The sequence below is a fragment of the Dermacentor silvarum genome, chromosome 5 (assembly GCF_013339745.2).
Source record: "Dermacentor silvarum isolate Dsil-2018 chromosome 5, BIME_Dsil_1.4, whole genome shotgun sequence".
NCBI lineage: Eukaryota > Metazoa > Arthropoda > Arachnida > Ixodida > Ixodidae > Dermacentor > Dermacentor silvarum.
This window is the reverse complement of record NC_051158.1, coordinates 26,460,023-26,484,590: the sequence shown is the minus strand read 5'-3', so window position 1 is coordinate 26,484,590 and position 24,568 is coordinate 26,460,023. Positions and strand designations below refer to the sequence as shown.

General features: G+C 47.9%; 1 protein-coding gene across 3 annotated transcripts in view; it reads right to left on the bottom strand.

Moving 5' to 3' along the window:
- LOC119453127 (uncharacterized) overlaps positions 1-23,978 on the bottom strand; it is a 37,095-nt gene extending 13,117 nt beyond the window's left edge. Inside the window, exons 1-6 of one of the 3 annotated variants that reach the window (XM_037715129.2) lie at positions 23,679-23,978; positions 9,688-9,829; positions 7,779-7,862; positions 5,110-5,198; positions 2,490-2,669; positions 287-424 (exon numbers count right to left, since the gene is read on the bottom strand). In XM_037715129.2, coding sequence (XP_037571057.1) covers positions 287-424; positions 2,490-2,669; positions 5,110-5,198; positions 7,779-7,862; positions 9,688-9,814 — 618 coding nt within the window. In that variant the 5' untranslated portion in view covers positions 9,815-9,829; positions 23,679-23,978. Of the gene's footprint in view, positions 1-286; positions 425-2,489; positions 2,670-5,109; positions 5,199-7,778; positions 7,863-9,687; positions 9,830-10,159; positions 10,184-11,871; positions 11,995-23,678 lie in introns of those variants that run through there. The other 2 variants (XM_037715130.2, XM_049667560.1) reach the window with 2 other exon arrangements.
- Between the last annotated feature and the right edge of the window lie 590 nt (positions 23,979-24,568).

Genomic DNA, 24,568 nt, shown 5'->3' with positions numbered 1-24,568 from the left:
TAGCTCTGCTCAGCGGCTGCATGCAAGTAGAAACTTTGCGAGAAGCAGCTTTCGAATAAGACTCTGCCGCACCTATTATCTGCTGTTGGCAATAATGTATCTGCACCTTTCAAAAGAGCGTCTTGTATACCCTTGAGTTCAATCTCTCAGTAACTAGTGAAACTCCGGACTCGTGGATCCTCGTTCCGTTTACCGAGGATACACTTCAATTATATTGCAAAGGTCTAGCCCAAAAACTCCCGCAGTTGGTAACAGTATAAGGTTTAATAGGATCGATGCTGTATACCTTTGAGATGCACATCATGACAGTGTCGCAACCGCTGAGGAGGTCCTTGACGGGGAGGCCCAAATACGTCGCCGCGTTCATGATTCTGGCGCCGTCCATGTGCAGGGGGATCTTGTGAGTTTTCGCGAACCGGGCGGCCTGCATTTGGAAGTTTACAGGAACATATTTGAAGAGAATTCAGCGCGAAAGACGAGACAGCTAGGCGATGCCACCGTGGTATCCCATCAATGGCTATATATATGGCATTAGAGAGTTTTAAATCACCTAATCGTCTCTATTGCGCTGCTGAGCTCGAGGTCACGGGTTGCGGCGGCTGCAAGATCGCTCGTGTATACTTATGTATAGGTGCCCGTTAAAGAACGCGAGGTCTTCAGCATTAATCGGGAGTCCCAATCTACTACGGCATGCCTCATAACTTCGAGGAAACGCTGCCTATGGGCGCACTGATCAGCCGGCATTTTCAATAGCGAAATCCGAGATTTCCAAGCGCAAGCTCTGGGACGTTTGGCGCGCGCAATGACCCAAAAGCTATTACTGTAAATTCATTAGGGTACGTGCTATGATGATTACCAGAATTTTATTGCGATAGCAATTATATGGACACTTCACCCGGATTTCTGCCGTCGTCGTCGCCGTCGCCGTCGTCGTCGTCGCCGTCGCCGTGAGGTTCCGTATAGATAAAATCTTCGCCGCGCGCCGTATGCCCGAGCGGAAGCGTGCGGGGACGCACGCTGTCACGGAGAGCGAACGCACTCAATCTTCCACGCGCAAGCAAGGAAGCGGGAAGCGAGCGCCGGAGGGAGCAAGGGGGGGGGGGGCGCATTTCTACTCTGCCAACAACCGCGCTCGTCGCTCGCTCGCACCGTCTCTTATCTCCACACGGCTCTGACCTTTATGCGCTGTGCATTCGCCGCTCAGTTTCCGTTGAAGCGATAGACCGCACGTACCTTCGCCCACTGCGGTGTATATGCGCTTGCTGCCAGCGTTTTGACAGTCGTTGTCTGCAGTTATTCCGTGTGATCTATTCATGTTTGTTTGTGCGCGCTCACACCACAGTTAGTAATAGTCGGGCCACATTTTCCAACGCACGCTACACATGCAATGCTGCCCGGATCGGCAGTGCAGCGCTACAGGTGTGTTCCTTCGCACGCGCTGCCCACGGGCAGCGCTTCTCATCAACACCACCGTTTCACACGCGCCTTCTCGTGGTCATCGAGTCTCTCTTCATGTCGGTCTACTTACGCCGCAGCACACCTGCTTACTTAATCAGCTCATGTTTACTACAATTCATATTGCTACCAAAGCCGCTCACCTTACTTCGTATGACATTGCTGTGTTGCTATCGCATTCATTGCTTCGCCCTTAGGGCGAAACTGTGACATTTTTTTTTATGGTGTCGAGGTCGAGAATTTACATCGAAAGCAAACAATTTATGAAATAAAGAATACGAAACTGCCATGTCTGCTACTCCTGCAATAATGTTCATGTACAAGAGGTAACTACTTTAGAAAGCTTATTTTATATATTTGTTTATTTATTTACGCTATACTCCGGTCACACTGGACCAAGCAGGTGGGATTTTACACATAATAAATACAAACATAGAATCACATGTTATGCAGTTAAGCTGCAGTCCAACTCGGAAGCACGCATAATAAGTAACATGCATATATATATATATATATATATATATATATATATATAGAAAACATGCTGCAGAAGAACAGTGATAGAGCACAAGTATTTCTGAACAAATATTTCAGTAATGATGAACTTGTGTTAGTTTTAAAAGTAGGCTGAGGTACCGCAAATACGATGAAAATGTAAAAAAAAACTTAATAATACGTGCACGCTTGTACAAAACACCACTACGTATGGTAGCAGTAACACTAAGATATAACAAGAAATAAACAACTGAGCGACTTCCAGTAGCCAAAAAGAGTTTAAACATTCTTATACACCTGCCCTCAAACGATCAAAGTGAAAACAGTGAAGACGCGTCTATGTCAGAAATGCGGAGTTTAAAGCACGTTCCAAATCACGCTCTGAGAAGGATATATGTCTCGTCGTATCCGATTACGCAACCACTCGGTGCGCATGTGATAACGACGTCGCCGAAAACGATCGAACGAGTACATATAACCGTGCAACAGTTCGCTCGCTTTTGCATGCAGAGCGCGCTGTGCGCCGCAGCCCCACAAACCTGTTCCAAGTAGTCGACGGGGAGCACGGTACCCCCGCACACATTGTGCGTGTTCTCCAAGCACAGCAGCGCGGTCTTGGGGCAGTGGAAGTCATTGTGCCTCACTCGGAACTCCAGATCTTCCACGAGGAGACGACCGTCCTTCTGCGTCGGCACCGCCCAGCTATGCACCGCGGCCACCTGCAGCGGCAAGTGCAGCATCGGGCCACGACCCGTTAGGGAGTTTTTTAGGGAGTTTTTAGGCGATGTTATGTTAGGGAGTTTTTTAGGCGAAGGGTAACCGCTCGATGAAGTCGCGAGTTCACGTTACACTGCTCTGCTTCTATAGATTCAGCCTGTGTGGCGGGCCACGACCCGCGGAAATGTTAGGGAGTTTTGGCGAAGCGTGATCGCTCGATGAAGTCGCGAGTTCACGTTACACTGCGCTGCTTCTATAGAATCAGCCTGTATAACGGGCAATGACCCGCGGAAATGTTAGGGAGTTTTGGCGAAGCGTGACCGCTCGATAAAGTCGCGAGTTTACGTTACGCTCTGCTGCTCCTCTAGATTCAGCCTGTGTAACGGGCATTGACCCGCGGAAATGTTAGGGAGTTTTGGCGAAGCGTGACCGCTCGATGAAGTCGCGAGTTTACATTATGCTCTGCTGCTCCTCTAGATTCAGCCTGTGTAACGGGCCACGACCCGCGGAAATATTAGGGAGTTTTGGCGAAGCGTGACCGCTCGATGAAGTCGCGAGTTTACGTTACACTCTGCTGCTCCTCTAGATACAGCCTGTGTAACGGGCCACGACCCGCGGAAATGTTAGGGAGTTTTGGCGAAGCTTAACCGTTCGATGAAGTCGCGAGTTCACGTTACACTCTGCTGCTCCTCTATAATTCAGCCTCTATAACGGGCCACGACCTGCGGAAATGTTAGGGAGTTTTGGCGAAGTGTGATCGCTCGATGAAGTCGCGAGTTCACGTTACACTGCGCTGCTCCTATAGATTCAGCCTGTAGGAACGCTGAAGCATAGCATGTCCGTCGTAACTACATTGCAAAGCCATTTTCTTGTATGCCAGCGTGAAACTTTCTTTCACAACCGGTGAAGTGTTGATTTTGCAGTCATTGCGGTTCTGAGTGTGCTGAAGACGTGACCAGCTTTCTCGCATTTGCCCGACCGTTGCGCGCATGCGTGAGTCATGCGAGACCGTCGTTCTTAGTTGAAAATTTAAAGTCTTTGCAATTATGTTACGTTTGCTTTCCGACATGAAGCATATGTACTGTGTCTCGATCGTGCATTCTTTCAGTACTGTCGAACTTTGTCATTGCCGTATGTACCATTTCGATTCATCTACTGTTCTCTGTGAATACTGTCAGGTTCCTACGAGTTATGTAAGACGCATAAGCTCGATGTTGTCTGTGGTACAACCACACAATATGGAATTATTATGTAAATAGGGAGTTCCTACATAAATAAACTGTCACTACCGGCCTCATAATGTTTTTTTTTTCACGCCTCTTGAAAAACCGCGATGACTGGTTGACTTTTTAGGAGTTGACACTTTGGTCGTTTAACTATAGAGTAAATTATTAGTGGCCAGACGCGGTTAATTTTTTTAACCAGGCTATTTGTTTTAACCACACATAAAAATTAGCTTCGCGTGCCATCCAAAAATGCTTGTGTGCACCTGGAGATATGTCTTGAAGTAACTCGTCCTTGTGAGGAGTAAGCTGGTGTCCAGTACAGCAATGATTATTGTTCGTAAATAGCATACAAAATAATACTGGGTGATTATTTTAAAGTGTTATGAAATTTAAAAAAATCGTCTGTGGCAGATAGCATGATCCTGCTCCTTGAGCTGGATTATTCGAAGAAGCGGACAATACTAGCACTAGAAATCGAAACACATATTCAAACAATTCACAAAAGTTCGCTAATTAACTTATTAATTAATTACCTTATGGCACATACTGCAAGTTACGAATTGTAGCCGGTAAGCTTTCAAGACCGATCCACTTCAAATGAATTTTCGGGATGACATGAGTTTCGAGATATTATTTCCCAAAGTGTGGGACGAATTACATGGACGTTCCAGTTACTTTTGTGCATCAATGCATAAAAGAGCGTTTTGTTAGAAAAGTAAGTGGAACAACAGTGCATTTTTTTACGACGAGTTTGACGGCGCATATCTCCAAGCTGGTGTCATATATTCTGGGAATTCATTCCAAGTGGAAACGCCTTGCAAACTCACCGGTTACAATTCGCAAATTGCAATATGTGCCGTGAAGTAATTCATTCAGAAGATAATGAGTGAATGTTGTTAATTAGTTGAATACGTGTTTCAATTTCTCGTGCATGTCCGCCTTCTCTGAATTATCCAGCTCAAGGACTAGAATTAAGTGGGGTGATGAAGTTAGGAAACTTGCAGGCGTAAGTTGGACTCGGCTAGCGCAAGACAGGGGCAATTGGAGATCGCAGGGAGAGGCCTTCGTTCTGCAGTGGACATAGAAAGATGATGATGATGATGATGATGATGATGATGATGATGATGATGATGATGACTATGTGTCTCTTCAATTGTTCCTTCAACATGAATACTCTTCTTCGTGGTTGTTCCTCTCAAGAATCGAGCTCTCTTACCTGAGCCACTCCGCCTTGCTCGTTGAGAAATATGTGCGAAGCGTCGCCGACAAGGATCTCCTGGCCCCTCTGGTCACAGTGGGCCATTACTGCAGAGGATGTAGAGTATGCAGTTGCATTTATTACTAAGCATGAAAGATTGTGGTAGAGGGGCGCGACGACTCACCCCCTTTAAGAAGAACTTGATGACCTACACTATATCTAAGTTTGAGACTGGCAATGTATATTCTTTCAAATTCTAATTTTTTCTCGCTCGTTTGCCGCGGGACAGGAGGGAAATGATTACAACTGGGGGAAAATTCGAGGGCCAAATTTACACCTTCTTGAATTTCCGTGCCAAAAGCTCGCGGCGGAGTTATAGCTCAGTGGGACGTCACGGATTTCAAGATATGTTTCATCGTATTTTGGGTTGTTTTAGCGCAGGAAATGTCTTGGAAGCTTGCGAATTTTGCGAAGAGGCTCGGTTGACCTCTAACCCCGCTCGCGACCCCGTCGGTGCGCCATTGGCGACGCGCATAATCTGTCCGTCGTTCGTGTATTTAAGTCGCCGCCGGGAGTTACACCAGCGAGAAGAGAAGCCGAGGAGCTCGATTTTTGTTCACCACGACAATACGCGGTGGTCATTTTTAAAGTTTTCTGGAATTTTTAAAGCGATCGCCTGTTGGCCGATAACATAATTCTAGTCCTTAAGCAGGATAATTCGGAGAGGCGGACATTACTTGCACGAGAAATCGAAACGCATACCCGATTAATTAACAAACATCTACTAATTAAGTTCTTAATATACTCCAAGGTCCATTTGACAATTAACAAGTTGTAGCCGGTGATCTTGCAAGGCGTATCTACTTGGAACAAATTGCCAGAATGACACCAACTTGGAGACATGCGCCATCAAACTCGCCGTAATAATGCACTGTCGTTCCACTTACTTTCTTCAACAAAACGCTCTTTTATGCATTGAAGCACGAAGTAACTGGAACGTTCATGTATTTCGTCCCAGACTTCGGGAATTAATATCTCGAAACTGGTGTTATCCGGGAGATTCACTTCAAGTGGATACGTCTTGAAAACTCAGTGGCGAAGATTCGTAATTGCAATAGGTGCCTTAATGTAATTAAGAAATTAATTAGTGAATTGTTGTTAATTCGTTGGATATGTGTTTCGCTTTGTCGTTCTAGTAATATCCTCCTCTTCCAATAATCCAGCTCAAGGACAAGAATTATGTCATCTTCAACAGGCGAACGATCTTCCATTTTTTTCCCTCGTGATTTTCTAAATTTCAACCACCACTAGTTGCCCTCACGCTTTCGTGGCCTCATAGCCTGTTGGTTTATATAACAGCTGGGTAGCCATTCATTTCCAAGCGCTCGGTGTATACAACCCATTTGGTTGAACGATGCAAGGTTTTTTTACGTTACATCACTGGCTCCACAAAGCCCGGGGAAACGAGGAATGCGCGAAGATTAATGAACACACCGTTTGCACGCCCAAGCGTGAGAACGCAGTTATCTTGCAGTTAACAATAAAAGCACTGGCGACGTGCGCTCGAGTAGGATGGGTGTCACGTGCTCGGACGACCTTTCTCCGGAAACAAAGAACGTGATACGGAGATCGGCACCACCTCCCCCTCCCTCGAGAGAAACGACGATAACGGGAGATAATAACTGATCATGGCGAAAGTTTGTCTTTTTTTTCTTCTTCTTTCAACCGAAGTCGATCACGCGCACGTACGTATACTTGGTGGTTTGTAGCTTCGTTCCTTCGTCCATGTTTCAAAGCACTGAGGGTAGTTAATAGCTTAAAGTTTATCTATCTATCTATCTATCTATCTATCTATCTATCTATCTATCTATCTATCTATCTATCTATCTATCTATCTATCTATCTATCTATCTATCTATCTATCTATCTATCTATCTATCTATCTATCTATCTATCTATCTATCTATCTATCTACGTTCTGAATAATGTTATGTCACAATCAATCGCGAAATTTCCCACGTCAAAGACAAGGGGGCTTTAAGATCATCCACATTCCCAAATCAGAGGATCACCAAGGATCACAGAGGCTCAGCGTAGTCTCATGGGAATATGCTTAAGCTGGCCGCATGCAGGCGCTGCCACCTGGAAGCTGTTAATGCGCAGGCATTCTTTGGCGAGTACCCCAGCAAAACCATGTCCGTCAAGCGAAAACTGTAACGTCCTTGTATCTGCACAAAATGAGTGATTTGCGAGGACATTTAATCGTTATAATAGTGTAAATGTAGATGATTGGTAGCTTTATAAGCGATAACTAGGAGCAATTTTTTGACCGAAGTACGCGTACGTTCAAACGTCTGCATAATCGGATTTTGCATGCACCAGTCGGTGCTGTCTCCAAAACAGCACCACCTGCAAGATGTCGCGCAATTAATTTGCTGCGTTCTATGTACAGTCGAACCCGGATATAACGAATCTGAATGGGATCACAAAAAAATTCGATATAAAGTAATTCGATATATAAAATTTAAAAAAAAATTATACAAAAACTTTCAAAGGGATCTCACTGCTGTTCGTTATACACAATAATTTGGTATATACGGGTTCGATATATCCGGGTTCGACTGTGTAAGGTAAAGCCCATTAGATGAATGCGTGAAACGTTGAGGAAGTGGGCGCGCAGTTCCTACCTGCCGCCAGGTTTCCCATGGTCCCCGTAGGCACGAACAGAGCAGACTCCTTTCCCAGCAACTCGGCCACCACACGTTCAAGCTCTGCGAGAGGGAAGGGCGGATTGCAGGACTCGTGACGCAGCTCTACATTCGTTTTCTCGTCTGCGTCTTAAAGGGGTTACTAAACATCGTATTTTCGACTATCAATTTCTTTTCGCGGGAAATAAAGGTCCGAAACCTCCGAACACTAAAAAAAAATAGTGACAAGCCCGAGTAGTGCCATAGTTTCGGTTTCGTTTCTACTACATTGCGAAGTTGTGACGCAGTATGTGGTCACGTGAGAGTAAGACACGTTTTTGACACTCGGTCACCTCGTACTCTGCTCCTCGTTGTGAGGGGCCGATGTAGCAGCGTCGGATGTGACCAAGCGAGACCGGAGCGATTGTCAAAAACGTCTCAAATGTCCTACTTCCACGTGACCACATACTGCGTGGTAGGATGACCACATACTGCGAGGACTGCGCGGTAGAAACGAAACCGAAACTGGCTGTATATATGAGAAAGCTATTAAATTATTTACGCGCTACTGAGGCCAGGGTTGACAGTACTTTCTGTGTTGTTTAGAGGTATCAGACCTTCATATAAAGTAAAAACGAAGACTCGAAAATATCGTATCAGTACCCCTCCTTTTTAAGCAGAACACACCAACATCCGCATCCAACAACCGGCATGAACTATCCAGCAGGTCTTCAATATCTTTTTCAGCATTCGGACGAACAAGCAGGATCAAAGCTAGGGCCATGCAGAGCGGTCCGTGTGGTCGGGGCCGCTGAGGCCGGAGCGTGGGGGGAGCTCTTCGCAGACAAGGTTATCAGTCCGCAATAGCGCATGGAGGATCTCATACACTCCAGTACGAGAAGGCCTCGGCGATACCCCAACCCACGACGAACCAGTCCGGGTTCCAGCTTCGGTGACCTGGAGGCGCCGCCAAAGTATCCCGAATGACACGTTGTTTGCTTGCAGTTCGATCTGCGCATGGCCCGAAAGACAGAAGGCCAACCGGGGGGAACACTACCCTGCAAAGAACCGCTGTTCCCACTAGCTTACCCTACAAAGGCATCATCGTTTTGGAATAGCTTCCGACAGGTTCCGACAGCGGATGCTTTCTGACGCCGCGTTGCACCATGGGTCTAAAGTTCTCTCGACTCCATCCGCACACTTCAGGAAAAATGGTCGGTGTACGTTGAATTCAAGCGCAACATATAGGGCCGGGCGACCAGATTGCATTGCATTGGATATAAGTTAAATGACCTTTGCCTATTATTGTGCTGTATTAGGTTCTTTGCGTGCCCATCTGAAGTGCCAATATACATTGTGACAGAGAGATCAACTTTATTTTACAAACAACTTTTTTTTCCAAGCCGTTGGCGCAGCAAACAGGTTGTCATGCGATGCATGCTTTGGAGTTTGGAAAACTTCAGAGACAGTGCTGTAGCGCGCAGCCGGCGGCAATAGAGATATTTAGATTAGGGCACGCAAGCGGCTTGCGCGCAGTTCTTACTGCATCTCACAGACAGACCTCTGTTGTTTCGTAAGAGCTAGGGACCACGGTACTGCGAATGCGCAGTACCGTGATCCACAGTTCTTAGGTACGCAAGCCGCTTGCGTCCCCTAATCTAAAACTCTGTGATGTTATGTAGACACCCGGTTAGATTGCGTGCGTTTCCATCTTCGACATCTGCGGAACGTGCAATTTCAAAGAGTGGATTTTTGGTTACCTCTAGTACGTCCACGCAAGGCATTATAACTAAAAAAAAATCTGGATAACCGCTGGACATACACCAAAATGTATAATTCACAGCGTCCGGCACACGTCTACAAGAGGTATGTGTTCATACTAAGGACGATGTGATGGTCTTAAGATTACCGTTGACGGTGGGGTCCTCCTTGAAGACGTCGTCGCCGACCTCGGCGTCCCTCATGGCCTGGCGCATCTCGGGTGTTGGTTTGGTCAGCGTGTCCGAACGGAAGTCCACCACGCGTAGCTTGTCCATGGCTGTTCTTTGTGCCTGTGAGCCACCACAACCACAAATATACTGTGAATGCGAAAACTGCAATGTCTCTCGAGATCGCTATAGCCTTGTGGCAACCTTATGTGCATTGGCATCATGTGTCGATCATTGACTCACTGTCATCATTCACTGTCATCATTGTCACTGTCATTGAATCACTGTCATCATTCACTGTCACCATTGTCATTGAATCATTGTCACTGTCATTGACTCACTGTCATCATTCACTGTCATCATTGTCACTGTCACTGAATAATTGTCGCTGTCATTGAATCACTGTCATCATTGACTGACATGTGCATTAACATCACGACGACGTCGAGTCACCTCATGTGTGCCACGCCGTCCCGGCGATGACACATCGCGTTGTCAGGATACGAGCACTTCTCCGTATATGCATTCTGGGAATTCGAACCGACATTTGGGTAGAGATATGCCCACGCAAACCGGCGCGTATACGCATAACCCGCACCGACGACAATCATGAAATGACTCTGACTGCGAGGTTGGATATAGTTTTAGCCTGTCCATGAGCTATACTGTTCACGGAATACCGGAGTTGCCGAGAGCATGGTGGCTGCCTTCTTTTGTCTGTGAAATTCTTGCTTTTTGGGTCCGTGGTGGAAAAAATGCACTGCGTGTCAGGCCGGGAAGCCAATTGTGGCTTTTTTTTTTTTGAGAGAGAGAGAGATAGTGAACGGATATATGGGACAGTGTTGTATATGTTGCATATGGGAATAATAGAGCACATGTTAATAATACAGATACAGGGTCGTCCACTCTTAGTACGAACACGGCGCAGCGTGACCGCGCTCCGCGGAGCGCTAGCGGCTAGCTTGCGCTTTAGCAGACGACAACAAAGCCCCTCCTCGAAGCCCTTGTGTGTGCGCTGGCGCTATGATGGCTGTCACTAGACCTGTCACTAGACGCTATGATCCTATGATCGCTATGATGCTGTCACTAGACGCTGCTGCCGTGTGCTCGCGCATAAAGCCCCTCGGGCAGACGCTCTATGTATGACATCGTGAGCAGACCGAATGAACGGTTCAACGAAATCTGCTCCTCCGTTCCTTTAAGATGTAATGGTGCAGCAGACAGTATTAGGGGATGTTTCCAGTTTTTATTTATTCGTGGTGCATCCACTTTTGTCTCCTTACCATTATAACGTTCACTTTCTTTCCTTTTGTGCACCCTTAACTCAACGCTGTGTAGGTGCTGGAACACAGTATAATTCAGGACGATCTCTCAGCTTTTTCTCTAACAACAAATCTCTGTCTCATTGTGACTATGTGTTCAACTATATAGCACAAAGGACTAAAATTGCCTCGACCAAGTACTATATATAGTTACAGCTCTCAGTCTAAAGGCGTCGGCAGCAAAAATTATTAGTGTATAATGACTTTATTTGTTGTCCTTGCAGTGAGAAGGCCCACGGAACACAATAACTGTCCCAAAGACGCTGTGTTTAATCAAAACGTCAAGAGGTGTCACGACCAGCTCCAACCGGTTAAGGTCCCTAAATAAACAAGGAACCTTACATGCGGTTACATCCGGTGTTCCAGTATTTCTTAAACGGCCCGGAATACTACCAGTACATTCCTTCCAGCCTCTGTAGCAGAATTGACTCTCCGGTACACTTTACCATCGGAAAGGAACCGGAGCTGGGTGACCGGTTCGTCACTATACCGGCTCGCACCACTCGCTTTCGTTTTGACGCCCCATGCTGGACCGGTGAACCGTGAGCCAGAACCCGGCCCGAGACGGCTCGAGTCGGCCCCGGTTGGCCGAGTCGGCTCACTGATCACTACACCTATGAACGCTCTCTGTATAAAAATCTCTTCTATCCCAAAAGTCGAAACATATTCGTCTCCATGTCCGACCGCTCTGGCGTCGACTTCGAACACCTTCGTATATAGGGCTCGCTCAACCAACATCGGAACACCCGTTAACCGCGCTCACGCAACTCCAGTGAAACAGCCGTACCGTGAATGGATAATGAACCCGGCGGCTGGGAGCAGCGCGACGAAATTCGAACTTACCCGTCGACGACAGTTCGTTGTTGCGGTGGTATGTGACTGCTGGAGATAAGAGAGAGAACTTTGGGTCTCCTTGTTCCGTCGCTGCTGCTGCACTGAAAGGGCCGCTCCGGGCGGGAGGGGCGCTACGGTCTTTCACGGGCGCTGTATACCCTTGCCAACGCCTCCCCCCCCCCCCCCCCACGCCCCCGGTCCTGCAGCTGCAGCTATCCTGCAGCTATGCAGTCAGACGCGATAAAGCCAGACAAGAGAAAGCGCGTCATTCCTGTGTACACTTTCCTCCCTCTGTGTCTCATATTCGTCACCCTCTTTTTTGTCTCTGAAGCGCGCCTACGAGATCGCTTATTAGCTGCCAACTGAGAGATAAAAGGAAAAAAAAAAGAAAAATGGGCTTCTTATTATCGAATACTCGCGCGCGCCCCTGATATGATCAAGTACTTCATTTCATTTATTACTACCCTTAAGGGCTTAGAAACCTTGAGGCCCATCCTCCACCCCTCTTTAATTGCCAAAAAACACGTTTTTTACACCCTGGAATACCTAACCTAGCCTAAGTTACACCCTTTTTACACCCCTTTCCCCGCCACAGAACACTCTTTTACATCTTACATCTTTAATCCCAAAGAACACATTTTTTACATTCCAATATGCCTAACTTAACCTAACATGCGGCCCAAAGACAATGGGGGCGGTAGAGTTCAGAAATGCTCCAGTAAACAAGATAATATTATTGGTCATTAGCATTAGCTTACAATTCGCGAAAATTAAGAACGTCTTACATGGAAGTGATTGATCGGGAAAGGGTGATTCCAGTCCTCCGAAGCCCTTGGGGTGAGAGAGTAATGGTGAGGGTTTGTGCGGCATGTCTTAATGCCGGCCTCATTACTATGATCGATGCGTGAAGAAATGCATGAGAGGGTGGGAAAATTTGATCAAGGCGGAGCTGCGGGATATAGTAATAATATATTTATTAGATGGTTGTAATGAATAAATAAATTAAAAATAGGTACAGCAGAGTCACAATGGGCAATCGCGAAATCGCTCCGTTATTACGACATATGTACTATAGTCACAATCATAAGAAGCCAACAGACAATGCGAAGACGTGGGTTCGTATCCCACCTGCTGCCAGTTGTTTTTTTCCCCATTCATTTTCATTTCTAAATGAAAATTGTGAAATGGGGTAACATGTTATAGCATTTCTTGTTTTTTTAAGTTACTTCAAACAAAGAACACGACAAACACTCTTCTGGAACTTGCGATCCCTCGCATGCTCTATGCTAACATGTGACCCCTCTACCCTACATTACAGTGGCTGCGTCTTCCCAACTTATATTTCTCCAACTATAGGGAACAGCGCGACAGACGAGCACGCAGAAGAGGCACACACAACCACACGTAGCGCTGAATAACTGACTTTATTGAGACGAAGGACGTACAGATAAATACGCTATAGCGCATCGTCAGTGTCATACGATAACAATAACAGAATGTGAAGAAATGGATTGGTCACCCTTACATGATGCTGCGCGTGCATGGCGAAAGCGGGTCTCATGACAAGTTAGCCGATGAATACGCAATTTGTTTGTCCGGTAATAGAACAGATGGCGCGCGCACACATTTTTCATTCAACAACGCGATTTTGTGGGCCTCGATGATTTCGCGCGTCATTTGGTTTCTGCTTTAGAGTGCAGCTCTTATAGGCGCCCGTTCCTATACGTTGAGCGTCGGTGCCCGTCGGCGTCCTCGGCGTAACCGAGTGAACGAGCACAGCGAAGGATGGAAGAGCGAACACGGATCACAGCGGGGGATAAAAGACGGCGATAGCGAAGAAAGCGCGAGGAGGAGGCTGCAGCTGAAACATGAGGCGGAGGGTATGGCGAAAGCGTGAGAAAATAAGCGTAGTGCCGCGCAAGACGGGCCCTGCGGCGACGACCGCTACGAGATGGCGCCAGAGTAGCGGGCCGTCGTTTGTTCATCGATGACGCCATCGATAAGGCATGCGGTGATCGAGTCCACCGATACCTTATATGGAAACAAAGCACTGCATGAAGCGGAGGTCTGTCTGCAGGGCGGCGGCTGTGAATCGCGCTCCAGCGTCACCCACGCGCTGCCTCTCGCGATCTCTCCCGATTAGCGAGGCAGTCGCGCCGCGCTTCGCTCCGTTTTCAACGTGCCGCTCGAGATAGATTGTCCGCGCCAGCCAATATATCGCGAAATGAAAACGTGTAGAGCTGCGCTCAAATTTCGCCTTAGGGAGTATCGCAATCGTCGGTGAATTTTTGGCTAAAACGTCACAATTTTCGAATTCAGGGTGGCACCCATTTTCTCACGCCCCGCCCTTGTGGACGCCACTGAATGTGCGTGTGTTGGTATTCATAGGATACCTAGCTATGCTTTCTTTCTTTCTTTCTTTCTTTCTTTCTTTCTTTCTTTCTTTCTTTCTTTCTTTCTTTCTTTCTTTCCTTCTTTCTTTCTTTCTTGATTTTTTTTTTGACTTCAGTGAGTGTGCGTGTGTTGGTAGTCATGACGCCACTGAATGTACGGGTGCTTGTAGTAATAGGCGGCCTATACGCTCTCTCGACCCTCTCTTCTTTTTTTCACTTTTAGAGAAAAAAAATTGATAAATTGAGCTTTGGGGTGCTTGCAGTCGCACTCTTGATCAAGGCCTGGATGCCGGCAGAAACGTCGAAATTAAATGTCTATTGTTTTTGCTTTTTTACGTGCGCCTGTATTTCTTTATTTTTATTAAACGCCCGATCCGAAGGACTGCTTCCTTCATGCATGAAACAATGGATACCGGAAAGGCCACGTCAAGAGCGATCGCTTCTGTGTTCCCGTGTATACACTACTCCTGCTACCGCAGTACTTGGAAACTCGCGAACGAAGTGTTGGCTCCCGAATTTTTGAGCTATATCGCGCGAGAACACTATGGTCGCACGTCGTCCTGAATGGAACATCGCATTAGACGAGTCTTGCACAGGAGAGTGCTTAGTGCACTTGAGAGTGCTTGTACCGGTCTCGCTGATTATCGAACATGGCATGCAAACGAACCGACACTTCACCGGCGCTTCGCGGCCGATGGCTGGATGGTTCTAAAATGACGCGTGATCGACGCTCGCGCGATATAGCTAAAAATGAGGGAGGCTGTACGTCTATATCTACTTCAATCCCCTGGACGTCAGGACTCCTGCCTGGCGAGGTGAGGTGCTGCGTTTCTCATAACGCAGCTGGCGAGCTCGTTTGGTGACGCGATCGCTGTGTTGCACAGTTATGAAAATCGAAAAAAAAAAATGTCAAGCAGGAGCTCCTCTGGGAGTTGTCTAAGTATGCGTAAGCATTGTACCACTTGTTCATCTCCACATAGCCCGGTGTCATTGTGAATGTTATGAAACTTGATCCGACTAGTATAAACGACAGCGCTGCGGCTATACGAACTGCTGCGGAAGGCGGCGCAACGTGAATCGATGACGCAAGAAATCTACTGCAGGTGGCAGCGTCAGTTGCACTGATGACGTTCTGGTCATTATAAGCCGTTATCGCTCTTTAGCGCCTTATCCATCCGCGTCGAACCATTACGAACCGTGATCAACCGCACTCCGGCGGCGGTCTGCGTCTGCGATATGGTCTGCGTATGGCATCGCCGCGCAGACCATGCATATCTTGAAAGCTATCTGCGACGCGGACAGAGAGTGCCGACTGCTGATAGCTTCGCGCGCTGTGTTCTCGCCGCTTTGTTCGCGTTGATGCGAGAGGCAGCACGAAGGTAAATTCGCTCGCTGCTGCGGGACACATATCTTGAAAGCGATCGTCTTACTGGACGCACGGATGGTTATTTTCGTTGGGTAAGCGTAGAAATGCTTACACATTAAAAATTTAAGGGTTATCCCTACGTGGATGAATGCTAAAGCATTGCGGCACGTCGGCAAAAGCAAAGAGACGTCACGTGGCCAACGGTGTTCGTCACAAGGTGCGCACAGTGCAATTGGTCATGGGCTCGAATCCCACCAGAGGTTAAGGGTTTGACTACCGCCTAACCAACGTCGTGGGTTAGAGTGTCTTAACTCTACCTAAATGAACTCGGTCTTAATGAACTTTGCCTTAATTAACACAAAAAGTTGCGGGTTCGAGTGCTTTAATTAACTCTACCTTAACTAACTATGCCTTAACACCAAAGGTCGTACGTTTGACTCTCACCAAAGGTTGGCAGTTCCAGTGCCTTAACTTTGCCTTAATTAATACCAAAGGTCGTGGATTCGACTCCCGACTATGGTCCACCACATGAGCCGCCTCATGACGTCCGCCTCATGGGCCATATGATGCATTCGCATTAATGATAAATGAGGTCAGATTGCAAGATTACACTTTTGGATTTGCAAGTGAGCTCTATATACATTGCTGTGAAGACTAGACTACAGCATACGGAGTCATATAATAGCTATCACGCTTGGTCGCCTGTGGACTTTTGCTTCGTACGAGTATATATAAAGGTAAACCAATGTATCTTCACCGCCATTGCTGCGAAAAGGAAAAAAAATAAACGAAGTGGACTATGGCGCACCCGCCTGCAGACGGTCAATACCTCCGTCGTCTGCAGCCGCCCCTTCCCGCCTGCAAGAGCCGGCAGCGCGGGCGAGTGGTGACCGTGACCGCGAAGAATCCTCGCCTAAACCTTGGACGAGGATGCGTCGGTGGTCAACCGGGGCCACGCTGCCGCAGTCCACCCAGCGAACAGCCCGAATCGGGGTGACTGTGAGGCCACACCGCCACAGCACCAATCTCGAACCTGCCGCCTACCGACCAGACGACGTCGTGATCCTTGACCACTGCGTCACCGATCGGGTGATGACGTAATAGTCTTCGGAGCCCAATATGCGTACCCAGTGTGCACTGGGTGTCTGACAAGCGAGGGAACAATTCTCAGCGTTCGCACCGCCCCATGCTTCTCGTCTTGGAGGCCACGCGCGCACTTCTCGGCAGTGTCACTAGACGGCACGGCGTGTCCGGAAAGAAGCGCGAGAGAGGAGCCCGGTTGCCGCACGGCGCGTTTCTGAGGGTTCGCACGCACCAACGCGCCATGTATTTCGGAGGGCACGCGCAGGCTTCGGGGCGGCCTCGCTAGATGGCGCCGAGTGTTCTCAGGGAAGCGCGAAAGAGGAGTCACGCTGCAGTACACGCCTCATACGTAACTCGTTTCGACGATGGCTATTTCGTTATACTGATTCAATGATAAACGCATTACAATCGACAGTCATTGTGACATGGGTTCAGAGAATTTTTTTCACAGCGATAGCTGTATATGGCTAGGCGAAACGAAAAATCGTTCGTCCCATCTTTCGCCAAACGTCTCCATTGGCTGCGCCGTCAGTTACGTCGTTCTCTACGTGGCACCCAAGCGCGCGCGCCATTGGCAGCGCCATTAGTGACGTCGTTAGCGTCTCTCCGCGACCGGCTGAGCCAGGAGAGAGAGAGAGAGAAAAAATGTCGCAGTTTCGCCCGAAAGGCGAAGCATCGATTGCGATAGCAAATTAGTGAGAGCTATTCGGAGTAGGGATAGTAGTTTTATCGGCTGCATAAACTTGGACACATTGGCTTACTAACTGAATTAACAATCGTGGTGTAAGCTCGCACAAGCAAACATGCATAGATCACACTGAATGACCGCAGCCAACGACTGTCAAAACGCTGGCAGCAAGCGCAGGTTCGCGCGGTCTATCGCTTCAACGGAAACTGAGCGGCGAATGCACTGCGCATACAAAGGTCAGAGCCGTGTGGAGAAAGGGCAGAGGAGAAGCTGCCCCCCCCCCCTCTTCCCGTTTCTTGCTTTCGCGTGGGAGATTGAGTGGCAATATACGCCTTTTGTGCCGGAGCACAGCGCCGCCCCGCCTCCCTCCCTCCCATACCCCCACGGCCTTTCGCGTGACGGTCGTGTTTGCTTTCCACCGTGCGTTCGCTATCCGTAATAGCGCGCGGGGCAGTTCTCCCTCCGTGATAGCGCGCGTCCCCCGCGCGCTTTCGCTCGCGCATACGGCGCGCGGCGACGATTTTATCGCCCTTGGAATCTATACGGAGCCTCACGGCGACGGCGACGACGACGCCGACGGCAGAAATCCGGTTGAAGTGTCCATATAATTGCTATCGCAATAAAAGGCGAAAGTTTCCACTAGGCCGCGTCGCACCCAAGCGCGCGCGCCATTGGCAGCGCCATTAGTGACGTCGATCGCGAACGCGTTCCCAGGCGGCTCACCCTCGTACGCTTTCACTCGTACACACAGCGTACGGCGCACGACGACGATTTATCGCCGTTGGACTTTATACGGAACCTCACGGCGACGGCGACACCGACGACAGAAATGTGCTTGGAGTGTCCATATAATTGCTATCGCAAAAAAATTGTGCATTAACTCTGGAACATTGCCCCTGAAGTCTATGTAGAGTATGCAGGTCGTAAGAGCCATCACTGTTTCAGGCTGTGGTTACCTATAGATGATTTGAAGACCGCGTTGTATATAATGTAACACAACGGCTTGTAATGTCTAGACCACTGCATACCGTGTTTACATCGTGTACAAAAAATTCAATAGGCACCCTACGTAGATAAACGCGAAAGCATTGCGACCACCAAAGGTCGACGGTTCGACTCCCACCAATAGGTTGTGGGTTCGAGTGCCGTAATCAACTCTATAACACGTGCCTTGATTAATTATTTCTTAATTAACTTCGCCTTAATTAACACCTACGGTCGTGAGTTCGACTCGCACCTAAGGTCGAGGGTGCGACTCTCACCGAAGGTCGTGGGTTCGACTGCCTTGATTAACTATATCTTAATTAACTGTGCCTTAATTAAATTCGTCTAATTAGAACCAACGGTTATGGGTTCGAGTGCCGTAATGAACTCTATTTTAATTAGACCTGCCTTAATTAACTTCGCCTTAATTCACTCTGCCTTAATTATCTTTGACTCACTTAGCATCATCAACTGCCTCGGTTGGCTCACTTGGGCCATCTCACTCACTTGGGCTCACCTGGGCCACTTGGGCTTTTTGGACCATCGCCTCAGGAGCCATGTCGCATTAAAGAGATAAATTCCGCAGAGCCCGTCTCACGATGACTGTCCACGGTTAGGCGTTTAGCATTGAATCCATATAGCGACATAACGTACTACAACTGTCCTAATGATTAATGAGGCGTGTACTGCAGCATGACTCTTCTTTCGGGCTTCCCGAAGAACACTCGGCGCCGTCTCGCGGCGCCGCCGCGAAGCCTGGGCGTGGCCTCCGAAATTCGTGGCGCATTGGTGCGTGCAAACGCTCACCAGAAACGCACCAACCGGTTTCCTCTATAGCGCTTCTTTCTGGACACGCTGCGACACCTAGTGACGCTGCCGAGAAGTGCAAGCGTGGCCTCCGAGACTAGGAGCATGGGGGCGCTGGTGCGAACGCTGAGAACCAGGCTTGCCGCACACCCAGTGCACACAAGGTACGCATATTGGGTGCCGAAGACTATTACGTCATCACCCGATCGGTGACAGAGTGGTCAAGGATCACGACGTCGTCTGGTCGGTAGGCGGCAGGTTCGAGATTGGTGTTGTGGCGGGGTGGCCTCACAGCTCACCCCGATTCGGGCTGTTCGCTGGGTGGACTGCGGTATAGTGTGGCCCCGGTTGGCCGCCGCTGAATCCTCGTCCGAAGTTTAGGCGAGGATTCTTCGTGGTCACGGTCACCACTCGCCCGCGCTGCCGCCTCTTGCAGGCGGGAAGGGGCGGCTGCAGACGACGGGAGGATTGACCGTCTGTAGGCGGGTTGGCCCCAGTCAACTTTCTTGATATTTTTTTCCCTTTTTGCAGCAATTGCGGCTGGGAGCCGCATGCTACATATAGATATGCAGTGTCCTAGACTTAGAGCACAATGGTTTTACTTTACATACAAAGCGGTTTACGAGAAGTCCACAGGAAACCAACCGCGATAGATATTACGACTCCCTATGCTGTAGTCTAGTCTTCAATGTTGAGCTCACGTACTTGCAAATCCAAAAGTGTAATCTAACAATCTCGCCTCATTTATTATTTTTAGGATCGTTTTAACTGCGCTTCACAACGGTCGTGTAGCCAAATGAGCTCGCTAGCTGCGTTATGAGAACCGCAGCACCTCATCTAAAAAAAAAAAAAAATAGGAGACTTTTTAAGCGCGCTTCCCATGGGATGAATCGCCACTGCATTTGCAGTCATCGCAGTGCAGCGAGTTCCAGTGAATTGCGAGAGAACTTTCTCGCAGCAAATGATTTGTTCGTGAATGGAGGGCTGAAAGGCAACACAAAGATAAGCCCCGAACGGGCACAAAAGTTACATTAACTATCATCGTTAAAGTTTTACATAATTTCGCGTGGTCCCACACGTACATACTTAATGTCGTCAATCATAATGGAACGAAGGATAACAGGAAGTTACGTATCGGAACTACTGTGTAACGTAGGGCAGACGGAAACCAGAGTGGACAGTCCACTATAGGTGGATTCTTACCGAATATACCCTGCCAACCAGTCTCCTTTGCGCTCGTGGTGCTGGAGCCAATCGCGACAGCCGAAGTGGACTCCACTAGGTGGATTTTTACAGTACGCCCCCCCCCCCCCCCCCCTGATTACAGGAAAGTATATATATTGTAGAGAACACACTGAATGATATGGAGCTGAAATGCTCGGCAGTCAAATCGGAACTTCTGGTTTTGAAAAATCATAGAAAAGGTCGAACACCGAGAGGTTACATCACTATACAGACGAGCCCCGAGTGAAGTTACACACTCACGAAGGAACTACAACCAGGCTAGTCGAAGGAATCAAAGTTCTTGGATTCCACACAGAAGCGAATAATGCGAACTATAGAACAATACAGCATATCTCAAATAAAACCGATGAAGTCATTAGGCTACTAAGGAGAATTACAAGTAGACAGAGGCCTGAGGGAAGACAGTGCTTTAAGGCTAGTTCATGCTTTTGCTCTCTGTCATTTCACTTATGTTGCTGGATTATCCAAATGGACGCAGGTAGAACTTGACAAACTTAACACGATGATTAAGAAGCTCGTTAAAGCTACCCTATGGATACCGATTGACACTGCAATCGAGAGACTGATGAGCCTGGGGGGGCAGAACACGGAGGCAATTGCGGAGGCACAGTAGCAAGCGCAACAGGATAAATCGACAAAAACACGAGCTGGCAGGAATATACTACAGGCAATCATGGGCAGAGCTGAATACGTCAAGGAGCCCAATGGATGATGAAGGGGAGTTACGAGCTGAGATTAGAGATATGATTAGAACCACCCCCTCCCTAGAAGCATGCATTCAGAGGACAATATCAAAAGGAGAAAGGCAAGAGCTAAACCACTCTTGTGGGAGATAGAACAGCAGAATCAACAGGCGGCTATATCCTAGATGCTGCCTGGGTGAAAAGGAAAGAAGCATATACTGCCGTAGTAGCAAACATTCAAGGGAAGGTACAGCTGCCATCACTGTCTCTACCAAGGATTCCATGGTGGCGGAGCAAGTGGCAATTGCTCTAGCCATCAGGAACAATAAATATACTTTCATTTACAGCGATTCCAAAGCTGCTATAAATGGTTTTGATGAAGGCTGCGTGGCCGGGGTTGCAGCTAAACTTATTGAAAACACTATGACTATGAGAACTGAAATCCAATGGTTTCCTGCGCATATGGGAGAAGTGGACGAGACCCGGGTCAACCTCAATGAGGTTACTCATGACTTGACACGATGACTTACTAGCCCTGAGAGTCACAACCAAGCCGTCCACAACCAGGTCGGGGAAATTAGAGATAATTTATTAACCTATAACGAGATTACTCAACACCTATGACTGCAGACAATTTCCATTGCCACATGCAAAGCTAATTAACAGGGCTCAGGCAGATTCACTGCGACTATTGCAAACAGGAACTTACCCCACGCCGTACCACCTTGATAAAATTTATCCAGAAAGGGAGATCAAGAAAGATTGTCACGCGTGCAATGGCATCATTGGGATCAGACACATGCTCGCTGGATGCCCTGCGACTCTCACCAACCCTGAAGAAGAATGGCTCCATTGGAAGAAGGTGCTACAGATTTCATCGCTTCAAGATCAGCTACGGGCTGTCCAGAGGGCCTACGATGTCGCTGAATGGCTGGGCTTAACGGTGCCATCGTGGGTGCGGCCCGCCTCGGCTGGAAAGAGTAGAGACTCAGGGGACTTTTGTAAATACAAAGTTTACACACACACACGCACACACACACGCACACACAGTGTTTTTTTTTTTCTTTTTAGAAAGCAGCTCCTAGGCGCCCGTTCCTGCGTTGAGCGGAGGAGGAAGGTGCAGCAGAACCATGAGGCGGAAAGAGGAGGAGGAAAGTATGGCGAAAGGGTGAGAAGAAAAGCGCAGTGCCGCGCAAGACAGGCTCTGCGGCGACCACCGCCACGAGATGGCGCCAGAGGAGCGCGCCGTCGTCTGTTCACCGATGACGCCGTTGATAAGGCATGCGGCGAGCGCGTCCACCGATACCATGTAGGGAAATAAAGCGCTGCATGACCGGAGGTCTGTCTGCGGCGGCTGTTGTGAATCGCACCCATGCGTCACCGACCTTCTTGCGATCTCCCGATTAGCGAGGCCGTCGCGCCACACTTCGCTCCGTTTGCAACGTGCCGCACCAGACAGATTGTCCGTTCCAGCCAGTATATCGCGAAATGAAAACACGTATAAAGCTGCGCTTAAATTTCGCGTTAGAGAGTATCGTAATCCTCGGTGAATTTTTTGTTCAAATTTCGCGGGCTTTTCTTGAGGTGTAGAAACGATTACGGAACAGATAGGAAGTTAGATGCTGCTGAATTGGAAATGTTTTCACGTACGCTCTATACAACTTCCTCAATGTACGTTTTTTTTTAGGTTATAACTTGTGAAGTTCGTTAGTTAATCTTAACTAACTATGCAGTTAAGCGGAATACAAAAAAAAAACATAATGTAGCCAACATCATGCATTTGATCGAGACCTCCTTGAGCGCTTCGGCATATTTTTTTAAACCTTGGGTAAATGTTGATAATATTTTATTTATTGATACTGCAATGCCAGGAAGGGATTTTCGAAGAGCGGGCGTACAGATACAAACACGGATCAAATATTTACAAAAAAGCCAGAAAAAAAAACAAAGGCCGCAAATCATTAGTTAACAAACAAAATGGATCAGCATTGGAGACAAAAAATGATGGTAGTGCAACATAGGAGTAGACATAGCAGTACCCAGTAAGGTTTATGGCATATCTTAATTATTCAAGAACATATAAAGTATTGAGTGAATACATTAATACAAAATGTGAGGGAGATGAAGTTGATAATAATTTATTTATGTAGCTGGGATACACCATATACGTTTAGTATAAAGCTTCACGTATATAGAAATGGAGTGTAAAAATGGGGAAAGGGTAAGATCCTAAACTACGTTAGATCCACGGCTCTCGTGCAACGCCAGCAGCAGCGTTGTGGATGTGTGTAATGATTTGAAACAGGCGGGAAAAAGCTGAGGGCTGGGAACAGCGTTACTATCTCGGGGTCAAAAACAGGTCCCAGCTCAATTTGCATCCGCAAGTGGCTGGAACATGCGTTGTCAAGGCTCTTCCGTGATGGTACTACTAAGTGGTTCTTTTGGAAAAGGAAAGGTTGGCGCTATCTTCTGCAGCCCTTGAGCGTGATGGTCAAATCAATCAAGCTATCGATCAATCGATCGTTCAGTTATGTTCACCTATATAATAAAAATGCAAGTCTCCTTACTTGCAACTCGCTGAGCTGATTACCTTGTGAGCACAGAGCACGTACGCGGATCTCCTGTCGACTTCGTTAGGGGAAGCGCGGTCCGGGTTCTGCGAGCATTCCAGACGAACTTGCGAACGGTTTCACACTGTAGAACGGTCGCACAAAGGCCGTCATCCATCACCGATAGATGATTTCTTCTCCAGTCGTCTCTCTGCCGACGAATGCCGGCCTACGCATGTCGGTATGAGTATACGACATGCGTGGTCGGCGCATGCCGGCCTATACGCATAACCCACGGTGCATTTCCAGCTCTCCGATTTTAATACTTCGTTATCTAGATCCGCATGCCTTTCGCATGTACGTGTTTCACACGAGAGCTTTCCAGAGGCCAGATGTTTTGTGCGTGCGTGCATGCGCGTGCGTGTGTTGGAGAGAGAGAGAGAGAGAGAGAGAGAGAGAGAGAGAATTCGTCTCGTACGAAGGTGTTCAGAAACGGAGATTTCTTATTCGCCCGCATACACATGACGTCAAAGATCCACGAATCGGTCGGCATACGCGTTGGGTACGTACATTCCAGATGACAAAGCTTTGAAGAAAACAGTAAACGTATGAAACCCGGCATACGTGTGTATGAGATTATGAGACCTATACGGTGTTCTGTCTTCAGTTCTGTTTCACTGACAGGATAATTTGTGGGCACTAATTATTACCTGGCTACATAGAGAAGATCATTTTTTAAATGAATCTTTGGATTAGGGAGGTGTGACTTCAGATGGGATAAGTTGTTATTGCGTTCTAAGACATACCCCATTCATTCGTTTCTAGCGCCCTATCCGTGCTTCCGTCGCAGAGCACGAAACCCTCGAAATGCGCCGCGACGCTGCAGCGGTCCCAGAAGTGATTTGAAT